This window comes from Meles meles, chromosome 12, assembly GCF_922984935.1.
Source record: "Meles meles chromosome 12, mMelMel3.1 paternal haplotype, whole genome shotgun sequence".
Lineage (NCBI taxonomy): Eukaryota > Metazoa > Chordata > Mammalia > Carnivora > Mustelidae > Meles > Meles meles.
Genome location: NC_060077.1, coordinates 81,498,530 through 81,521,849, shown reverse-complemented (window position 1 = coordinate 81,521,849; position 23,320 = coordinate 81,498,530). Strand labels below are relative to the sequence as shown.

The following is a 23,320-nucleotide window of genomic DNA, read 5'->3' as shown; positions in this document are numbered from 1 at the left end:
AGAGCTTCGGAGTCATTGGTTTAGAGGTGGTGTTTAAAGCCATGGGAATGGCAGATCCATCCAGAGAATGAATGTCGGTAGAGAAGACGCCCCGGGGCAAAGTTAACAAGCCAGACCACGAATGGATGTGGTCACGAGGAGGGAAGAGGGCCACAAAGAGCCTGAGAAGGAAGGAGGGAAAAATGGGATTGTGAAGGTCTTGAGGCAGAGAGAAGAAAGTGATTCAAGAAGGAGGGACTGGTCTGCAGCACCTGGGGTGGGCGGTTCTGTAAAATGTAACACCAGATTTAGTAGTAGAGAGGTCCTTGGGAGCACTGAAAACACGACTTTAATGCAGTGGACAGATGTCAGATCTGAATTCAGAAGTGGGTTGGAGTTGGGGAACGAGCTTATGCAGACAACTCTTTGAGAAGTTGTAGTTCTCTTGTTACCCCTGTTTGATGTTTGAGGAAACAGGCTAATGGGGCTTCATGTCCTTTCCAGAGTTGTTCTGGAAGCAACTGGCAAAGCTGGGTTTTGAACCTACATGTGTTTGACTCTGAAACCCACATTGTTAGCCTCTGTGCTAAACAAGTGTTTAAGTTATCATTTGAATGAATTATTTATTTTTTAATTAGGTCCTTGTTTCCCATTTTCTCTCACTTGGTTGCTTTCACAAAATGGTCTCTGATTAACATACAGATAAAGTAAACACCGGAGAAAGCCTGGATTAAAAATGAAATGATGATAGATAAATCAAGGGAATTCGAGTGTAAAGTTTATAAATATATTCATTGATTATCTCCAACTTTTCTAAAGCACGTGCTAGGATCTTCTGAAATGAAGAATGTTTTATTCTCCCCCCCCCCCCATTAAAATTAGGCCCTTGGCAATACCTATGGAAATGCTTTGGGAAAATTAAAAAAAAAGAAAAAAAGGGGAAAACTCCCTCTACTCCCCTCTTTGCATTTTTTAGTTTCTTTCTTCCCCATTCTGTTACTCCCCACAGCTGCTGCTGCTGCCTCTTTTGGGACTCTGATGGCTCTTGCAGGGTCCTAGGCTTTTCCTCCAAAATCCAATTCCTTGTTTTCTCCCACTTAGAACAGAGACTTGGACAAGGAGAGAAGTCTTTCCTTTTCTGACTGGTATTTGACAAAGCCAGAATTAGATTTCAGCTAACTGTCAAGTAACATACGGCTAGTTGAAATTGTTCTCAGGACTTAAACACAAGCTAGGTGACCTCTCTTATTCGATTCATATTCGTACTCCCTTTCAATATTCGATACCCTGGTAATTTATCTGTGTGGCCATTCTTACCTTGCCAACATACAAAGGATCTGTTCCAGTGTACTCTTCCAGAACAAAAAACTGGTTCCAGACCCAACTCCTCTTTGTCCGCGAGTGTGACTGTGGCTTGTCTGACAGAAGTGCTTCTAATTTGCCTGGTGGTGTTGGTGTGCCCGAGAGAACGGTGGTCGTAAGGTCCATCAGTCCCCAGAAGTACAAGGACATGCCAAGTCCCAGCCAGCTCTTTGCATTGCTCATTCTACCAGAAGTCCACATGGGATTGCCAGGTTTTCAGAAAGTAAGGTACAGGATGGTAAAGCCACTGGAACTCGAGTATTTTCCAAGTGAAAAAATACCAATGCAGTTTCCTGGACACTTAGCTTCGCAAAGGAGATCTCGATTCGAGTCAGTCTGCTTGAAGTTGACTTCCTGTCAAGTTAAAGAGAACATACCGTGATGATGTCAGATCCTCTCCTGTGGGCTTATAAGCAGGTTTTCAAGAAATGTCAGTAAATATTCAGTTCTCTACTCAACGAATTAAAGAGTCATAACATGTTATTGCTTTAGAAATGTTTGAGTAACAAATAATATTTTAATAAAAAGAAGACAACCTATCTTGCTATAATCAATCCCAAACCTTTGGATATGGATTTCAGGGGGAGTAACACTGGTGAATAAATTTCTTCTCATTGGTAATATAGCTGGAGGGTTATGCTGTATTATTGATTGGCTTGAATTAATAGTGTGCTCTTTGGAATATTTGTGATTAGACAGCCTCCTAAACTTTTAAAAACAGCATTCATTTCCAAAATTTACAGCTAATAACTAATATTTTCATTAGCCCAACTGCTTTTCGTGGCTCATTAAAAAGCCAAAAGCAAATCTAACTGCCTTTTTTTTGCCACCCACAATTATCTTATGTCTATCCCATGTTATTAATAATGTTAGGAATCTCGGATTTCATTTATAAGCAGCCACAGATCACTTCTGACTTTAATCATTCTCTGAGTTCCTTGTGGAATTTGAGTTTCACACTCTACTGCTTTGGCTCTGAAGCACTGAGAGGGGCAGCTAATGTGACCTTTCTAGGGTTTGAATGGTCAGTTAATCATTCTATCACTCACAACAGATTTAAAGTGCCCTTAGTCACATGCTACTGTGGGCATGTCAAGAGAGGCTAGCCGACACATTTCTTTCCTGATCTGAAAGACTCATTTAGACAAAGGGATGTTGACTTCTACCCTGGGGACACCTTTTCATCAGTCAAACTTCTTTTGTTGCTATGAAGGCAGATTAGCTGGTGACCTCAGTCCTGGGCTATGACCTCATCCACCTTTTTTCTTCCTTTACTTCGGCTGGGCGTGATGAAATGGCACAGCACTCCCACCGCTCTGTCGAAACAAACAAGATGTCTTCTGTGGGCTTAATATTCTTACTGTTAATGTGGAGAACTGTCATCATCTCAGAATAGGTGTGTGTGTTTGGGGATTTCAGACCCGTGCAACTAAATAACGCTCCCTTTCTATAAGTGGTTTAAAATGAACGCATTGATGGCACCTCAATTACCACCTTCTACCTGTCACCATCAGAACTCATTTTAGCATCCTCTCAAATCGTCACTATTGAAATGAACAAAGGAATTAAAAAAGATATCTTATAATCATTTCACGCAGTATGCCATTTCATTTCTGTGTGAGAAATCACTTCAGTGAGCACTGATAAAGGGGACAAGCTGGGGGAGACTATAGAATTTCTGTAACCTGAGGGGAGGCTGTGCCGCAAGTTCTAGCTCTTAAACTCAGCTTGACTGTTAAATAAAAAAGCAAGCTAGGTGTGCCTTATTTAGGGTGACGTGTTTGTTAATGAAGAACAGTGGTGTGCTAGAAGGTCGGTTACCAAGTGTTAGCAGTTTTTCTCTTTGGACTGATAGACAGAAACCCAGCTCATGTTTCTTTGATGCTGGTCTAAGAAGAGATGTTTTGAAAGGCGTCTTAACCCAGGGAGATGGATTAAAATGAAAAAGGTTGGTGAGGGACAGCTATGCTGTTTCAGGGACTTAGAAGGTGGATTAAAGGGCATGACCCCAGCGGGGGGGTGGGGGGGGTGGGAGGTTGAGGAACCAGGTGGTGGGTAATAGGGAGGGCACGTACTGCATGGAGCACTGGGTGTGATGCCAAAACAATGAACACTGTTATGCTGTAAATAAACAAATAAAAAAAAAAAAGGCATGACCCCAGAAGCTATCACCAGAATTCTGTGATGGATGGTCATAAGAGGAATATTCCATGTATTTCAAGGCACAAACCCATCTATAACTTACCCCAGAGAGCACTAGGCTGAGTGTTCCACAGTTTGTCCCCCTGGTTCTATTTTCATTACCTCTTACTCGTTCATTCTGTAAACTTCAGTTCCTCCAGGTAAGTAGGAATGATAATTCTCCTGCCTACTTCACAGGACTACCTGAGGATCTCTCCATCAGAATAACGATGGCGAATGTACTCTGTAAATGACTGAGGTGCTAGCCAGCTGACATTAAAGCAACCATGTAAGGTGAACTTGCCTGGGTTGTGTGTTAGAAATGGTGAAGCTGGGACGCCTGGGTGGCTCAGTGGGTTAAAGCCTCTGCCATCAGCTCAGGTCATGACCCCAGGGTCCTGGGATTGAGCCCCACATTGGGCTCTCTGCTCGGCAGGGAGCCTGCTTCTCCCTCTCTCTCTGCCTGCCTCTCTGCCTAGTTGTGATCTCTGTCAAATAAAAAAAAAAAAAATCTTAAAAAAAAGAAATGGTGAAGCTAAGCCTGAACCTTATCTCATGGGCACTTTTTGAACCAACATTCTGAAAGGGCTTAATGTATGTATATTATTTCACAGATTTCTACATTTGGGATAAGTACTGTGGGGTATTAGATTGTGGCCTAGCCTAATTCTGTAATAACCACAACTATTTTTTTTTCCATATAAGGGAACTTAATGAAGGACTAGCTGTTAGAAAACTCTGTAGAGAAAAATTCTTTTTTTGGGTTGCATTTATTAAAGCTAGAACTCAATGTATATACTTTAATATATTTCCTTTTATGTCTGTTTCACATGTGCACATTTTGCCTAAGCACTATCTTTTTTTAAGATTTTATTTATTTATTAGAGAGAGAGTGAGAAGGGAGTACGAGCAGGGTGAAGGGTAGAAGGAGAAGCAGACTCCCCGATGGGGGCTTAGTCCCCAGACTCTGGGATCATGACCTGAGCTGAAGGCAGACGCTTAATTGACTGAGCCACCCAGGTGCCCCGCCTAAGCATTATTCTTGACTATTTTGTATTTTCTCTAGCTGGTTTTAGAATCTTGCTTTCGGATTCTAAGTGCTCAGGTGCAGGCACGTTTGTGCACGGGGGTGTGCAGATGTCCCCTTTCCTGCTTGTACTGGCTCAATTTTCTGGACAGAATGAGATTTGAGGAAATTTTGAGGGATTTTAAATACTGTCCCTTATATTCTCTCATCTCTTACAAACTAGACATGTATTCTTGCCAATTAAAAGCCCCTGTCTTTACCTCGGTGTGATCTGAAGAGCTTGAGAAAAAAAGGTGTTCTTTGGAATCTTTGTGATGAATATTTTGTAGGTGGTGCGGCTGCCTGAGCTTTCATCTGTCTCTCCTGCCCACTTTGGCCTCCTACACACGAGTGCAAGGCCCTCAACGTTCTTCCCTTTCGCTGAACACATACTAGAGTGGCTTCGGGACATTTAGGACCTGTGGAGCCCTTGGTGATCCTTTGAAAGCTCGGGTGGTCTGGGTTTGCCTCTCATATTCCCCCTTCCAGACATCAAATACCAAAGCCCGCAGCACCTCGTAAACTGTTTGTGTTAAATGACTTGATAGCTACAGTTGGCGGAAAGCACTTTCTTCCTGCTTCCTCTGGGCAGAATGCATGAAAAATACTCCCTGGCTAACTTTTCAGAAAGTAAAATCTGGGTCTTACAAAAGTTACATTATTCTTTTCACAATTAGAGCTGTTTATACAAGTGAAAGGATGTCAGTTCTATCAGAAATACTAACCAGGTTTCAATTCTTATAAAAAATATGGTTCTCATGTTCATGTTTTTCCTATGGGATAATAGTGGCGATGATCTGTTGGGAGGTGGGCTAATTTCTGCTGTTCTTGTAAAGGAAGAGGCTAATATATGTATATTTATATGTGTAGTTCTGCTTTGGAAGACCACATATACCACACAAAGAATACATTAGTGGAAATTGACTTCTGTGTTAAATGAGTCTTTTAAAAGTTTTTTCCCCATCCTGCCTGAAGAAAGCAAACAGCTTGGTAATGAACACAGTAGGAAGAAATTAAAGTTGTAGATAAAGTGTGCTCTTGGTGAATTGTTTATTTCATTACTTAAATTCGTTGTGATATTTAAAATGTAGGGGGAAGGGAATGTTACTGCTTTCTCCTTGAAATGAACTGGGCTTTTACGGTCTCCCTCTTATTCCTTTTCTTCATTATTCCAATTTTCCTGAGCTTTTCATGGTTAATGGAAGTATTGCTCAGTAAAGCTTAAATGACATCTCTCTAGAAGCAGAAAGCCAGCTGCCTCTGCTGCTGACTCCCCCTCTGGAGGGAAGAAAGTGTTTTCAGTTTTTGATACGACCTCATGCCTTTACGAGGTAAATATAGACAGTGGTGTTGTGGTTTTGGGTAGCCAAACTTCTTATCACTTTTACTTCTAGAAAGAGCCTTAAAGATATACTTAAAAAGAGAAAAGAAATCTTGTGAAGATCCTAGTATGGCGGTGAGATGCGACCGCATACTGGGACGCGTAGTGGCATTCAGTCAGAACGCATCTCAGGGTCATCATGCTATCCTGCCTCTCATTCAGGGGTCTCACCTGAGAACTATGAGCAAGCGCACTTTACTCAGGAGTCGCAGCTCTCAGTACAGAATATAGAACCCAGAGAGAACAGAGCAGGTGGTTGTGGTATAAATTGGAGAGAAAAGTTCATGTGATACGGCTGTCTTTGAATATGTATATTTCACAAACAACAAGATACCCATTGTGGAACCCTATACAGAAAACATTTCGTTGCTTCTGTGAACAGACTTGCAGCATTCCGGAATCTGGATGTGTGTGGCTGCACTACTGACCAGACTCCGCCCTGGGGAGTGTGTTTTGGAAAGGGTGTGCACTGTGGTTTTGTAAGCTGGAAGATGAGACCCTTCTCTGACCTGAAGTCTTTTTCATTTACTGCAGATGTGTCGCCTTCAGTTTCCTCCTGGGCAGCCAGTCGTTAAATGAGTAGAAGCCTCGTCTCTCTTTTGTGGCCATCTACAGACCAGCCTACGCAAAGCTACTTATCTGGGGAGGCGACTGACCCTCGGCAGAGCCGGAGGAGGTTGTCCAGGTACTAGATTTCTTGGATTTCGGTTGTGCTCTCACTTCCACTCCCCTACTCCACGCTTTATCTGGCTCATGACACTGGCCCCAACCCCCAAGTTAGCATTTCTGCAATGAGTCAGTGTGTATATTTAACGTGGTCACATTTCCTTTCTCTGCCCCTCAGAGACGCTGTTTATAAATTGATGGTGTCTAGAATTGAGGAATTATGCTATGGCCTTGAAAAAAAAAATTGAGCAGCAGAAGAAAAACCAAAGTATATTTAATTTCCATGGAGATTTCTTAGAAAAGGTGGCCATTGCTTTTGCTTATTCTAATTTTGCTTACCTATATTTCTGTGAATTCCCACTTCTCCAGGTTCCTCAAACACTGGAAATTCTGAGCCTAAAAGTTCAGCTGTTACAATGTTCACTCCTCTCTTATCCTCTCTGAAATCTTCCTTTTCTCACCACTTGCTCCTTTCCTTTTCTTTCCCACAACCAAAGTAGTCTATGAGAGGGAGTGCTTTTAAGAAATTCAAAAATGGAAGCATGGGGCTGACGTGGCTGAGGGGGAGGCACAGTGTGGTTGAACTAAAGAGTTTAGGCACAGTATCTGGTTTTATATGAGGTGTGTGTGTGCGCGTGTGTGTGTGTCCACGTGTGGGTGAGAAGAGTAGAACAAAAAAAAAATGGGATAAACTGGTTACGTAATTAGGACCTGGCTTTGAGGGGCGCCTGGGTGGCTCAGTGGGTTAAAGCCTCTGCCTTCGGCTCAGGTCATGATCTCGGGGTCCTGAGATCGAGCCCCGCATCGGGCTCTCTGCTCCGCGGGGAGCCTGCTTCCTCCTCTCTCTCTGCCTGCCTCTCTGCCTAGTTGTGATTTCTCTCTGTCAAATAAATAAAAAAAAAAAAGGACCTGGCTTTGAAAAACCTGATCAGGCCTGTAATAAAAACCGCCTCAGCATCCTACATATATGCCGACCCTCTAGCTGTAAACTCCCAGCTCAGGTCATAAATAAAGGCATTTCTACTGTAGAAATCTTTTCAGTAGAGTTCATGCCCAAGTTCTCCTTGCTTTCATTTCCATTGTAATTAATTTTTCCATTTGAAGATGCCCTGTCTTTCTTTCCATATCTTCCAAGAATGGCAAATAGATTCTTACGGATATTTTCATGCACACTTAGTATCTAGTACATGTTTTAATCCTAAAGGAGTCAGGAAGTTTTTGACCTACTTTTTGCTTCCTCTAGTTTTCACTTTTAATCAAGCCTGTGAAAGTACAGTTAAGTCCATGGGCAATTTCTCTGACTACAGTTAGACAAGAATGGTCAATTTTGATTTTTTGGAGTTGTCTCACATGCTCACTAATTTCTTGTCTTATGTGGCATTTATAATTGCACTAAATTTGTGCTTGTTCATTTCAAAAAGGCATGTGTTTTAAGTTAAGTAATTCTCTGGCTTAGTTCTTCCTCAGAAGAAGTTGCAAATAATTGCTACTTACTGTTTTCTCTTTAACTTTGCCTTTGCACAGACCATTAGGAAAGCAGGACAGTTCTGTAGTCCTTCCTGGACCATAAAGGTTAATCCATAGGAAGAAGAGTTTTTGGCAAAAGTCAGTTAGCTGTCTAAAATTAAGACTCGACTTATTAATTTGATAAGTATTTGAGCATCAAATATACTTGATCAAGAGTGGTTTGTGAAGCCAAACGAAGTGGAGTTTCAGTTTCAGCCCTAGTACCTCTTATCTGTGCAGTCTTGAGCAAGTGACTTCAACTCTTTCACTCTGTTTGTCATCTACAGACTGGAGATAATTATAGACTCTCACAGGGTGATTGTCAGAATTAAGTGAGAAAATATACACGAAGCTCTTAGCATGGTATTTGGCAGATGGTTAAAGCCTTGTGCTTGAAAAACAGTAGGCACTTAATGAATGTTCTCTTTCCCTCTTTCAAGGAGTTTACAGTTTAGTGGGGGAGATACTGCCATTAACACTGGTAGTAGTGGGAGTAGGCGTAGGCATTATGGCGTCGCTGGTGCCAGCGATGACAGCGTGGTAGCAGCAGGAGTCGCAGAAGCAGCGACCGCAGAAGCGTTAGCGTGGAGTGTTCACTTCATGCCAGCCCTCTAAGTCCTGTACCTTTCCTTTGTCATTTAGTCTTCGCGAGAATCCCGTGAAAAGGTACACTTTTCCCATTTTACACAGAGACGGACCAGTAGTGGTGTGCTGGGACGGCCACCAGCTCTTCCGAGAGCTGATTTGCACGTTTCTCTGCAGCTCCTGAAACTGGCCGTGATGCGAGTGTCGACACACCACAGCTCTTGGCAAATGTGGTGGGAGAGTGAGCAGGAGAACTTGGATTCTGCCTTAAGAGCGACTACAGCACGCGTTTTGTATGGGACTGACTGTGACACGGGTCTGTTTGTGATATGGGCTGCCAGACCCCTGAAACCAGTGCTAGGCCAGGTCAGGAGAGGGGTAAATGACTTCTGTGATTATTTAAAGGTAGCCTATGAACTAAACCTTGAAGGATGGAGAGGAGGGTATTCCAAGGGAAAGCAAATGCAAGTGCCAAGGTGCAGAGGAAGGATGCAGAGCTTGAATTTGGGTATAGAATGGGGCCTGCCCAAGAGAGTAGTGAGGGGGTACCTGGGGGGCTCAGTCATTAAGCGTATGCCTTCGGCTCAGGTCATGATTCCAGGGTCGTGGGATCGAGCCCCTCTTTAGGCTCCCTGCTCAGCAGGAAGTCTTCTCCCTCTCCCACTCTCCCTGCGTGTGTTCCCTCCCTCGCTACATCTCTGTCAAATAAATAAATAAAATCTTTTTAAAAAATATTTTATTTATTTATTTGACAGAGAGAGAGATCACAAGTAGGCAGAGAGACAGGCAGAGAGAGAGGGAGAAACAGGCTCCTCACTGAGCAGAGAGCCTGATGCGGGGCTCGATCCCAGGACCCTGAGATCATGACCTGAGCCGAAGGCAGAGGCTTAAACCACTGAGCCACCCAGGCGCCCCAATAAATAAAATCTTAAAAAAAAAAAAAAAAAGAGAGAGAGAGTAATGAGAGATGGGGCAGGGGAGACAGGCAAAAAACAGTAGGTAGGAGCTTGAGTGTTGCCGGATTTGAAGTGTTCTGAATCTGTAGTTGTTTCTTGTGAGCGGTTAAAGGTTTTTGAGCTTGCAAACATGTCAGAGTGAGTTCCATCACTGTTTAGTAGTGTCGCTGGAGAGTGGCGGAGAGCTGGTGAGAGAGTCCGTTTAGAGTCCCGGGGAACCCCTAAGAACTTCAGCCAGGAATCCTGGGGTAGGAAGAGGATTGGGGAAGAGGCAGAGTTTCCATCACTGGAAACTGAGTCCATGTGTAGGAATGTGGGTACGGGGGTTGAGGGGCTAATGAAACAATGATAGGAAGGTTCTGTGCTTAGGTCACGGCTGGAAATTGGGAGGAGGCATTCGTTAGAGGCAAGGTAATAAATTTGGTTTTAGAGTTAGGGATAAAAAATTCATCCTTCTATGCCTGATTATTTAAAGAGGCAAGAACTTTCCTTCTCTTTTTAGTCCAAAACTTCAAAGCAGCTTTGGACATAAAGAATGTGAGCTCCTTCCTCTCCCTGAGAGTGGTTCTGGTTGCTTCCAGAGCACACACTGCCTGCACGCCCCCTGCTGCTGACCCAGGGCTGGTCCTGCTCCAGGTGCCTTCCTGTGGCTGACTTGGTGAAGCTGATCTGGGGCTTCAGCTCAGCTAGGGACCTTTTGACCTGTCAGCTCCCAGATGTTTTTCCCTTTACACAATACCGACTCTCACATTGGAGTCATGCGTATTTTATCTTTCATTTTTCTAATGGGTAAGGAGCGTATACATAGAGGACAACTGGATACTCTGTTCGAGGAAAAGAAAAACTCCTGGTAAAAAAAACAACTCCCCCCAAAATCACACTGATATTTGTTGTTTCTTCTGTAGTTTATCTTCTAATATCTGTTTTCAAAAACACCTCTCTTTTGGAAAATGATGCATAATTTGGACTCAGAACATTTTGGCTTAAGACTCTTTCTAACTCTGCCCCTCAATGTGTGATGCTGGGTGTTTGCTTAACCTTGTTGAGGCTCAGATATCTTCTCTAAAGATTTTATTTATTTATTTGACAGACAGAGATCACAAACAGGCAGAGAGGCAGGTAGAGAGAGAGGAGGAAGCAGGCTCCCTGCTGAGCAGAGAGCCTGTTGGGGGACTTCATTCCAGGACCCTGAGGTCATGACCTGAGCCGAAGGCAGAGGATTAACCCACTGAGCCACCCAGATGCCCCAGATATCTTTAAAGGTTTAAAGGGTTGTCAAAGACTGTTGTGGCCTAATACTATAGATCAAGTTCTGTTTTACTTTATTTTTTTACTTTTTCTGTGTTTCCCATCTCTTCTCTCTCCTCAGAGTGCCTCATGCATTTCCCGTTGGCTCTTCATTATTTGGTATTAAAATTATTTACTTGTCTCTCTCTTCCCCATATTATAAGCTCCTTGAAGACGCAGATAGTGTCTTTCATCCCTAAACTGGATACCTAGTATAGCATTTGACACATCTCTGGTGTTTAGTAAATATTAACTGAGTCCTGATATATTTTTATTTATTTTATTTCTTTAAAGATTTTATTTATTTATTTGAGAGAGATAGAGAGAGAGACAGAGATCATGAGTGGGAGGAGGTGCGGAGGCAGAAGCAGACTCTTTGCTGAGTGGGAGCCCAATGCAGGACTTGATTCCAGGACCCTGGGGTCTTGACCTGCACCAAAGGCAGACACTTAAGTGACTCAGCCACCCAGGCACCCACTGATGTGTTTTTAAGCTGTAAAAAAGTATTTACAGTTTGATATTATTATTCTTTCTGCCTTCAGTCTTTTAATTTTATTTAATATTTTTTCATTCTTTTTTTTATTTTTATTTTTTATTTATGTATTTGACAGAGAGAGAGATCACAAGTAGATCGAGAGGCAGGCAGAGAGAGAGAGGGAAGCAGGCTCCCCGCCGAGCAGAGAGCCCGATGCGGGACTCGATCCCAGGACCCTGAGATCATAACCTGAGCCGAAGGCAGCGGCTTAACCCACTGAGCCACCCAGGCGCCCATATTTTTTCATTCTTAATATCTGTTCTTACCACCAAGGTATTAAGAAGCATGTATAATCAGACAATATAAAGGCAAAAATGTCCAGAAGACAATGAATATTTACATGTTATAGTTTTGTTCTTAGTGAATAAAATAAACCCTGATAAGTCAGAAGTGCTCCGGACCTTGGCATCATTTGTTGCAATATGAAGTTAAGGAATCCTTTGTAGAGATGCTAGGAAATGTAATGAGGGAATTGGCATTTGAAAAATTACAGTGGTCTAAAATTCTGGGATATTTTTTAGTTCTCTGGTTAAAGGGATATGACCACAAAGTTATCTCTGGTGGTTTAGCTTTTTATCTCTGTAATTCTGGGGAAAGGGGCTGATATGAGAGTGTCTTTTTTCTAGAATTGTTTTCAAGGTCAGTCTCTACCTGTTGCTTTGATAGTCCCTTCTTTCTTAAACTTAGACTCTCTATTGGTCCAGTCTTCACCATATGGCTATATTTACATTTCCGTTAAAATGTTTTTATTCTGTCTAGTCTGGTTATGAATAGAAGTCTGTGATGATAATTGCTCCACTGTCTTCTAGAACTTGGTATTATCATTGGGAAATTTCATGTATTTTAGCAAAATGATAGAGAAAACTAAGAAAAAGATGCAGCATCTTAGAGAAAGGAGATCCAACAAAGAAGACTAGTGAGGAAAAGCCCTAGGATAACAATTATATACTAGGCCTGACACAGAAGCCAGACTAGGAGAGGGAGGGTACCAGGGAAAAAAATGAAACTGATATGAAGGGGCTTGAGAAATTCTTACAGTTTTTGGAAAAATTACCAATAACCATGAAACAGATATTTTGAACACTTGAAAAAAAAATAGTGACACACACATAAAGAAGAGGAGAAGAGAAAATACTAGGCAGTTGTTAATCCAGAAAAACAAAGCTGTTCTAGAAAAAAGGAATTAGAATCTTAATGTACAACTTTGCTTGATAGGAAATGACATTCATTCATAAATTTGGACTAATTTAGTGGAAATTGAAATAGAACTGTGTTGAGAGGGTGAGAGAGGGGAGAATGGGTGGAAATATGTTTAAAGAGGACTAAATCCTCAACTATCCTACTGGGAAGTCGACTGCAGTCATCTAAAGTAGATATTTCATAGGGTGCCTGGGTGGCTCAGATGGTTAAGTGTCTGCTTCCAGCTCAGGTCGTGATCTCTGGGTCCTGCCTGGGATAGAGCCCCGCGTGGGGCTTTCCACTCAGCAGAGAGTCTGGTTCTCCCTCTCCCTCTGTGTTCTCTCTCTCTTTCTCTCTCTCTCAAATAAATAAATAAAATCTTTTAAAAAATAAAATTAAATATTTCAGGATTTCAGGAATACACAATAGTGTTAACATATTACTTAGAAATATATGGGCAAGTACCTAAAGAAAGAACTTCTGGGGTTGCCTTTAGGAGTTGAGTTTTGGGGTGGGGCAAGGAACCACCTTTTTTTTTTTAATTATAAGCTTTCCAGTACTGTCTTGCTTTATTTTGTTTTTGACCAATGCAAATATTTTACTTTTAATAAAATAAAAACTGATTAAAATTTTAAAAGCATTTTAAATTAAACAAAATAAATATTGAAGAATTAAATAGAAAAGAGTGCCTCCAAATAGACCTAATGAATGTATTTTGTATTTTTTAGGACTTATAAAAAACTTTTAAGTGTTTCTGAGATCAGAATGTATCTTATAACGATCACAGTTACTAGTATTTACATTATTAGCACTTGCGTATTAATACCTTTCTTCCCCAGCCCAAACTTCCAACTGTTATATTTCTGGCACCTTTTGATTGTGTTTAGATCAAGGAAGTGGAAATCCTTTAGTATAGGATTTTTCAGAACTCTGCTCTTCTAGGCACGAGAAGTTCTGAAGCTTTTTCAAGGTGAAATTGGTAGGCCCTGGCTTCCTCTCCTTTCTCCTTTTATTTCTGTATCCTCTTTACTAAACTCCATCTTAATCTATATTATATATTTGGCAAGGCAGACTTCCTTAGTAAGTTGGTTAACTGTGGTTGGAAAAGCTATCTCCTGTCCTTCACCAGCTACCGTCCACTCTTCATTTCATTGTAGAGTCAAATGTGAAAGATCAAACTATGCAGGTTAGTAGAACATATGAAAAAACAAAAAATACCAAGAGAAGATGTAGGTGAATATTGTTTTTATCAATACTGGGCTGAAGAATCCTTCCCAAAGTATCATCCAAGGTAATAAAGGGGATGATGTTAATAGATTGAACCAAATAATTACTACAAATTGGTACATTTTTAGTATAAAAGTCAGGCAACATGCATGAGAAAACAGAATTACTACCATTACCATGTTAAAGAGTCTTTATGCTCATTGTTAAAAATGATGATCGGGACACCTCGGTGGCTCAGTGGGTTAAAATCTCTGCCTTCGGCTCAGGTCGTGATCCCAGGGTTCTGGGATCGAGCCCCGCATTGGGCTCTCTGCTTGGCGGGGCCTGCTCCCTCTCTGTCTCTCTTCCTGCCTCGCTGCTGAATTGTGATCTCTCTCTCTGTCAAATAAATAAATAAAATCTTAAAAAAAATGATGATCAAATGACAATGAGAGAAATTCATAGGAGAGGAAATAAATTAACCTAAGATATATGATAATCATTTTACTTTTACAATTAGCTGAAGAAAATGAGTTTTTTCTAGCCTATTAAATTGGAAAACATTGAAGAATAAGCTAACCCATGTTGCTGAGAATGTGGAGAACTAGACATTTTCATATACTTTGGATAGAAGTGTAGGTTGACAAAAACTTTCTTGAAAGCATTTTGCAATATGTGTCGTGTCTTTAAAATAAATATATAATTGAGCCTAAGGAAGTAATATTGAGACATTTTATTTGAATTTAAATCTATTTATTTTTATTATTATATTCTAGTGTACCAAAAACCAATATCAATCCAGATTTCTACTGATCCTCTATTATTTGACCTTGTCCTGATCATTTTGGCACTAATTCCTGTTTTCTGGCTAGCTATTACTACGAAACAAATCACCTCAAAATGTAGTAGCTTAAAACAGCAGTTATTTTATTAATTTTTGTGGTTTCTGTGCGTCAGGAATTTGGATGTGTTTGGCTGGTTGATTCTGGCCTCGGGTTTCTTAGGCATCTATAGTCAGATGGTGTCTAGACTGGGATGGCAGGGGTCTGGGGCCGCTGGAGCCCTCTGGGGTGTCTCTGTCCCTTCACGTAGTCTCATTTAGTACATTTACATGCAATTTCCACGTGGACTACTTTGGGTTTCCTCAGCATGGTGGCTTCCATGAGAGCATTTGGACCATGTACGTGGTCAGGCCTCCCAGGTGAGCACGTCCATTCTCAAAGCAGATGATGCATTAGCTTTTCTGACCCAACCGCAGAACCCTCTCAGGCTTCGCTTTTGTTGTTTTCTGTTGGTTATGAGCCACTTCCAAGTCCACATACTCCAGGGAAGGAACTTAGACTCCAAGGGAGTGGTAAGGCTCCAGGAGAGCCTGGGATGGCACGTACTATTGTGACCATCGTTAGAAAATACACTTTGCTACATCTGGCCCATCAGTCAGGCTAACCCAGAGCCACTGAGTTCATTGTGGAAGAACTTCTGTAATCTCAGATAAACAAAGGCAAGTTTTTGTATTTGGAAGGGGATTTTGGGGTGGGGGTGGGTGATAGGCATTCTTTGATTGAAAAAAAAAACCCAAACATATATAGAAAGCAACTTCTATGTGAATGGCCCGATTTCCATATATGCTGCGATTGAGAGGGGTCTATGTAAAGGGTAGGTGTATCTATTTAAGCGATACCTGCGCAACTTTTGATTACACCTGCTCAGGCATAACAAATCAAGAAATACGTTCTGACTCTTATTCCTGAGTGACTGGGAATTGTTATCAATGGATCATTTTCAACCTTAGTACAATGACAAGAAGTATTTTTAAAGGAGTGAGTTCTGTATCAGGTTTTTAATATTCATATTTAAAAGATAGCTGAAGTCATGATCACTAAGCATTGAGCTTTTACCATAGTGGAACAAAGTAAAGTGATGGTGGGAAAGAATGTGGCTTGACTTCAAACATGCGGCTCTTTGATGAAGTATTAGAATATAAGCAGAGCAGTAATGAGTAAAATAAAATCTAGTGATACCTAGAAATAAGAGCTCATTGAACAAATGTAAGGTTGGTGGGTCATAATGGATATCATTTCTTCCCAGTTGTCTCCTAATTGTTTTCTCTGTTGGGTCTCTTGCTCTGCTTACTCTCACCATGGACCAATGGCACTTCCACCCATCAAAGTAGGAATCCAGAAGTTAATGTAAGATTCCTTCTGTCTCCAGTAACTTCCATACCTTCATCGAAGTAGCTGCCTCCTAAATAGTGTCCCTGTTCTAATCTGTTCTCTTGTCAGCCAGAGAGATCTTACCAGGTCACTCATCTGTTAAAAGGTCTCTCAACAGCTTCACTCCTCATTTCCTAACTGATAAAATCTGGGCTCCTTGACAAGGTTATGCTGGGACCTACATGCCCTGGCTCCTGCCTATCCTTCTAGCCTCATTTCCTGTCCCCTTCTCCTCTCACATTCTTTTGGTCCATTATAATAAACTATAGACCCTATATTTTAATACCTTCATGCTTTTGTTCAAACAGAAATGCTTTTTCCAGGCCCTTTGCTTGGCAACCTCTCTTCCAGGAAGCATTTGTTAGTTATAAGGCCTGTCTTCTGTGCCGCCATGCCACTCTGTCCATTACACTGGCCAGCCCACATGGTCTGCTTTCCCCACTAGCCTGTAAATTCTCTGAGGGCAGTGACTGTCACCCCCATGTCTTCAGAATTAGTACAGTGTTAGTACCAAGCAGGAATTATGGTAAAACTTGGAATAGAATGAAATTAAACAAAAAGTGCATGATTCAGCAATATGACATTCTTATTTCGGTGAGAACTGTGGTACTTGTATAGCAATATTAACAGAGTAGACATGAGGGTCTGCCAGGTGGGACCGTGTTCCTCACCAGACTCTCTCAGTTCTTGAGAGCTGCAACCCAAAGGGGGCTGCAAAATGAGGGTGGGAGCTTGCAGCAGGTTCAGAAGAGTCCTCAAGTCTCTAAAGACGAAACCTACAGTGTCCAAGAAAAGGAAATTTTTTTTAAAGATTTTTAAAAAAACCATTACTTGAGAAAGAGAAAGAGAGTGCCCCAGTGAGAGGTAGAGGGAGAGGCAGGCTCCCTGCTAAGCAGGGAGCCTGTTTCGGGGCTTGATTCCAGGACCCTGAGATCATGACCTGAGCTGAAGACAGGTGCTTAACTGACTGAGGAACCCAGGTGCCCCTTAAAGTTTTTTTTTTCTTCTTATTTTTAAGTAACCTTTACATTCAACGTGGGGCTTGAACTCACAACCCTGAGATCAAGAGTCTTACGCTCTGCCGACTGAGCCAGCCAGGTACCCCAGGCGATGATATCTTTCAGGCTAGAGGAGAAAAAGTCAAGGTGTAGCTTGATGATGGCATCCAAATTTTAAAAATTCATCTTCACTGAAGATCGACATCTCCTAGGAACCAGGTGCAAGGACCATGGCCTTAATCAGTAGAGGAAGAGATTTAAATGACGAATTTCCAGACAGTGAAGCTTATAAACTGGGATGAGTTGCTTATGGAAATTAAGAAATCTGCCCTTTTTTGGACAGGGCAAGACAGGGACAGGAGACTATGGGGTGAGGAGCGGGGGAGGTTTCCACAGACTCAAGTAGGTTTGTCAAAGGTGGGAATGGAACCAAAGGGCCTTAAGGCCTTTTGCAAATCCCGTAAATAAGTGATATTTTCAAATGCTGACTTTGCATCGTAGTACATTTACAACATTTCATTCATTTTTCCCTAGAAGAAATGCTGAATTTATGAGCATACAGTGAAAAGAACCTTCTTTAAAGTGCAGTCAGTTGGTGATGATGCTTGATACTAGCTATTTCTACTTTTACTTGCTGCAAAGTTATCTGTTAAAAAAAGGAAAAAACTTTTTTTTAATAACTTGCTGATTAATCTCAGGTAACACTTGTGGCGAGATAGGATCGTTAACTCTGCTGTCTGGAAAAATTGTGTGTCTCTATTGCTTTTATGCCAGCACTTTCCCCCTTTCGGATATTTAAATACCATACAGCAGGGCCACAGAGATGTTCGAAGTTACTAGTGGAAACCACATTAGCAGTTAAAATTCCTGTGTTATTTCTTTTCTATGTCAGTAAAGGAATTGGGTTTCTTTGGAATGGGAAATGCTCTTAGGTATCTTTTGCAAAATTTAATTTATTATTTCTTTGTCTTTTATTCCCTTTCATTTTTTTCCCTATATAGTAGAGGCATTAAAAGAAATGCATATAAACTCTGCAAGGTTTTGTTCTTATACTGTAAGGCTAAGAATAGTTTAATGGGAACCAATCCACATGCTTTAATCCATATGAGGGAAGAAGATTTTGTAAATGTTTCTCTTCAAAGTACTAAAAGTAAATAAAGGTTAAAGGGGGAGGCTAAAAAGAAAGCCTTATTAATGGGAAATACATTCTGATAAATCAAACTGATTCCAATCTTAATAGTCAATTTAAATAATGGAATTGGTTAATAGTATCAAATTAGGATAAAAGAAAGGGATAAAAATCTATTTCCACAAGTTGTTTCATAACGAGGCATTCACTGGCTGATGCCGTATGATATCAGTCTGATTATATTGTACACAATAAAGCATGCCCTACGATAAAATCCTGCTGGGGGATGTGTTTAATCAGATGCCTTTGATATTATTTGAGCGAAAGCTACTGTGGACTCAAAAGAATCAAAGAAAAAATCTTTAGCTCCCACAATCAATCTCAACCCACTGTGGATGCTGGTGCTCTACACGTACCGTCCTAATCTACTCTCAGACATAAGCATGAGCTAACTGGTTGGAATTTCAGATTTGTCTTTTCAGAAGCCACAAACAGAAAATTGTTTTACTTAATAACCATGTTCTGCACTGACTGTTCATTCCTAAGCTTCTCACAAGTCAAGTCAAGATAAAGATTTTCTGTTGGCAGGAATTTTAGTGGACACTGGTGAGTACAATTAATAGCCATCCAATAATAATTTAAAATTACCGTCTTAGCATAGCTTTGTTTGGCTCCCACAGGAACTAAATCAACACTTGCACTTCCCAAGACAATCGTTATATGTCATTGACCAATTTTAAACCAGATTTTGTGAAGCTGTGTCCTGGAAATAACAGATGACACGAAAAGTTTTATAACTTACTTTTCTCCTTCTTCCACGTAGTGCACTATTTTTGCATTTTCCTGAGCTTGTCACTTGAGTTGTGGAGTTCACTTCATGCTGCCAGCTCCCACCGTCTGTCAGAACAACTGAGAGTGGTCCTCCCTCTGCCAGTTTGAAATTGGTCTTTAAATTATAATCAGCTCTAAAGGAGGCTGCTGGAGGTAGGGAATTTAGTCCAGTAACTTTGAGGGGAGAAGCCTGCTCCCGGCTAAAGCTTTCTTTCCCCCTCTGCCTGTGCCATAGGGTCGGAAGGCGTCTCTTGGGGGAATAAGGCCCAGCCAACCACCAAGTTGCTGATGCAACCTGAAGCTACTTGGGAAGGGAAGGAGAACAAAAGGCATCACTTCTGTTAGGTGATTAGCGGCAAATGATGTATGGGGGTGGGAGGGAGCCTGGCGTACACAGGGGAGGGGGGCTGACAGTTGCCCTTGTCTAGAAGGGGGAAGGACAAAGAATGCTGTCCCTGAGCACTAGAGGCCCTGGGGGATTTCGTAACAGAATCAAACGGCAGAGGACTATTAGCAGCCTGGTACAGTAAGAGCTCAAGTTCTTTGGACATACTGACCTCACAGACAGCTGAAAATATCTAGTGGCAAATACCTATCAGCTGCTTACGTATTTCAGAAACGAAAGATAATGGGAAGGCGAACAAATTGCACGTCTTTTCCACTACCATTGCTCAGTGTTTCCAGTAAGTACATGCAGTGTCTCAGCTGAGCTGCTCTTTCAAATTATTGTTAATTAAATAATACTCCCTAAGAAATCTGTCATTACCGGCAGCCAGGAATGGGTTTGTTTAGTTTGCCTGAGGCTCTTAATGCTCCAACAAACGGGCTCTTAATTGCCAGGCGAGGTAATTTCATTGAGGGTTGTAGTTCACTTTTCCCAACAATTTTATGGTATATTTTATGTCTTAAACTTTTCCTTTTTTTCCTCTGTCTGGAGTTGCGTAAGGCCAGAGGGATCTCTCTCTAATGATTCATCCATTGAATTAGCCAATCTCCATAATGGAAAAAATGCACGTTATTGAAACTGTAATTTCCCCCTCTTTCCATTATAACTAAGGAGAAGCAACTAATAACAGATTTTAAAATTAACTTAATTTCCCCCTGCTCATTTCATTACTTAAACTTTGAAATAAGTGACTTTTGCTGGGAAAAATGATTTGTGGGATGTCACAGAAGCAACTCTGACATTCCTTCTTGTCAGCTGTTTTCCTAGTAGACAGGAGTATTGGACGGCTAGGACAATTATCATTAGACGTAGTTGAAAAGGGGAAAGATGAGGACGTTCTTCTCCAGAGAAGAACATGTGCTATGGCCTAGAATTTGAAGTGACCTTATCATCAAACATTTTCTTTCTGTTCATAAGCAGAGAATAAGGACAAATAAGAAAAAAAAAGTCACCCTTTTTTCAGTGTTATAAAAGCCTCCATATGCCATTTCAAAAAGAAGTGCTATTTCAGCCTTTTCTTAAATGACCTCTTTTTCATCATACTATAATCTATTTTTTTTTCACCTTTTGACCGGTACTTTGGTTTTCTAATAAAGCTACGTACTTATTTCAGAGGAATTACACTTTAGAATACATCTTGGTGGTATTTCATCCAACAGTTTCATTTGGTTGAATTAATGTGCAGGAGAGAGAGAGAGGGAGAGGTAAAAAAGAGGGAGAGAGAGAGACAGAGGGAGAATAGTAGAAACGAGAGTCACATAATCCAACCTCCATGTGTAACTTTCTTCAGTTTCATATTTCAGTATCATTAGAGAAACTTTTATCTGGGATAAAAGCATCATTTAGCTGGATAGTACTAAAACGTATATATCCACATTTTATCAGTGATTTACTGTCCTGTGGTCAGAATAGTTTCCTTTCTTCCTCTTTGCCAAGTTCACATTTTTGTTGTCTGGTATCACTTGATAATCTTTCATTCTCCTTTTTCTCCCCCCTAGGTTCTTGTCTCTCTCTTTTTCCCCTTAAGATGTGAATGGGCAGGCATCTCAGCCAATATGTCTGTACATGGCTGAATACACTTGGTGAAAAGCAGGGACTCCTTTTGTCTGGACCCTGGATGGCTGCGCGTCATTCCGCACCAACGGGCAGGGCCTTCCTCACAGTAGGAACTTTGCAATAATTGCCTGAACAAATTGAGCTCAGGCTTATCAGTTCCTTTCCTTTTTCAGTTGGAAAATGGAGGGAATGGGAGAACAAGGCCATTTTTGACCAATGACAATACAGCGTAGAAATAGATTGGATACAGCTAGTGCCCGGTTGTGTTGTAGACAACAGTCATGGGATATATTGTGTACAGAGATGATAAGATGTGACCACAATCATCAAGCTAACTGAGCCTTGTTTTCTCCCCACACGTGCTTGAACATTCTGCTATGTACGATGTGCATGACTGCAGCAGGCAGGGGAGGGAGTGGGACTTACATGCAGACAGCAGGCAGAGGCAAGCCAACATAGATGGGACTGGTTGGTCCTTGTGTTCTTTTTGCACATTGTGTAGACCAACAGAGGTAATACTCAAGTTGTTTTACAGTAGGGAACAATGAGAAAAAGTGTTTGGTAATAAAGCTGAATATAGGTGAAAGAAATTCATTTAAAAGTTGATATGGGGGCACCTGGTGGCTCAGAGGGTTAAGCCTCTGCCTTGGGCTTGGGTCATGGTCTCAGGGTCCTGGGATCAAGCCCCGCATCGGGCTCTCTGCTCAACAGGGAGCCTGCTTCCCCTTCACTCTCTGCCTGCCTGTCTGCCTACTTGTGATCTCTCTCTCTGTGTCAAATAAATAACAAAAAAAATCTTAAAAAAAAAAGTTGATATATATATATTTTTTTCCTATACACGTTTTTATCAGAATCTCTATGAGCTATATATGATTTGTGATATTTTCACTGTATCTATCTAGATTTGGTATGTGTTTGGTATGTGTTTATATATGTAGTATATGTAGTGTTAGTGACTACATGTTTTTATGCATTAATTCCACATATATGGATGTTGCTGGAAATTATAATGTACATATGGAAATGGAAATGCAAACATGCAATAGCAGAGGTGATTTTCATTTTCTATATATATATGTAGAAAAATATATGTATAGTCATACTCCAAAGCTTGATTCTAAATCTACAAATAGCACGCGTTCTCTTCTGGAAATCTTTCCACCTTAACAAGAGACTGCATTGGCCCTGAGGGTATCCTGTGCCCCCAGGCCTCTGTACAGTGTTGTCACTACCGGTAGGTTGGGAGGTCTGGCCTTCGATAAACTGGGCAGCCAGCCTTGTGTGGCCGAACTGTTAATGTAGCCAGGCCACCTGGCTGTGTGACAGCCCAGCCTATATTTTTAAAAATACTGCTGTTTAAATAACCGTGTGTGTGTGTGTGTGTGTATGACAGAGAGAGCGAGAGAGAAAGAGAATGAGAATCCCCATTCAGTGGGGTTAAGCTTTGCTCAGCTGCTTCCAAAGCCACTGGAGGTAGACAAGACAGGGCGCCACAGCCAACTGAATGGCATTCCATCTGCCCTCTGCTTTGCTTGGAAATAACCGGTCAGACCAACGGTTTTTTGCTTTGTTCGGCTTTTTTCTCTGGTCTGAAGCAGAGACTGACAAGAAACAATCATGGCATTTCCTTTTGAAAATTGGATCCTGAAATTGGCCTCATCTTTCCAGAAGCACAGTGCTATTGCGTTTTCTTCCCAGTTTTGTAAATGTCACAAATAGTTTGCATATACATTTGGAGGCAGCTACCACATTAGGTTTTTGCGATTTTTGGGGGGGAGGTGTTTGATTTTTGGTGGTTCTGAAGGGACATGCTGTAGCATGATGCATGGAAGTGGTTTCCCCTGCACAGAGAGGTGAAGAAAATGGGCTACCACATTAATAGTAAAGAGCACGTTTGCCAGCCTTTTATTAGCAGTTTTAAAGGAGACACAGTAAAATGTGAAGTCATGCAAATGTGGCTTCTTGAAGAACTTCATTAGCATCACCCAGAAGCTATAGTTTACCATAAATGGCCACCGGGGCCCCCATAGGTCATGGCTCCTGGCCAGCTCACTGCAATCGAAGTGATGCTTACTGTAAGGTGAGTCCCCTGGACACGATGTATGAGGTACGGATGACAGTACATTATCTAAGCCACTTGCACTGTAGTGATTTGAAATTGGAAGACTTTTAATGGAGCAAGCAGGGGAAAAAAAAAGCTACGAGAGGAATGCAGTCCATTAAGGTCTCCTGGCAGAGACACCACATACGCTTATCTT

General features: G+C 41.4%; 1 protein-coding gene across 3 annotated transcripts in view; it reads right to left on the bottom strand.

The window, feature by feature from the left end:
* Positions 1 to 23,320, bottom strand: part of CDH20 (cadherin 20) — a 210,564-nt gene that overhangs the window by 52,501 nt on the left and 134,743 nt on the right. For 2 of the 3 annotated variants that reach the window (XM_046025152.1, XM_046025154.1), the window contains exon 2: positions 1,297 to 1,695. In XM_046025152.1, the coding sequence (XP_045881108.1) occupies positions 1,297 to 1,542 (246 nt within the window). In that variant the 5' untranslated portion in view covers positions 1,543 to 1,695. Of the gene's footprint in view, positions 1 to 1,296; positions 1,696 to 18,877; positions 18,941 to 23,320 lie in introns of those variants that run through there. The other variant, XM_046025153.1, reaches the window with a different exon arrangement.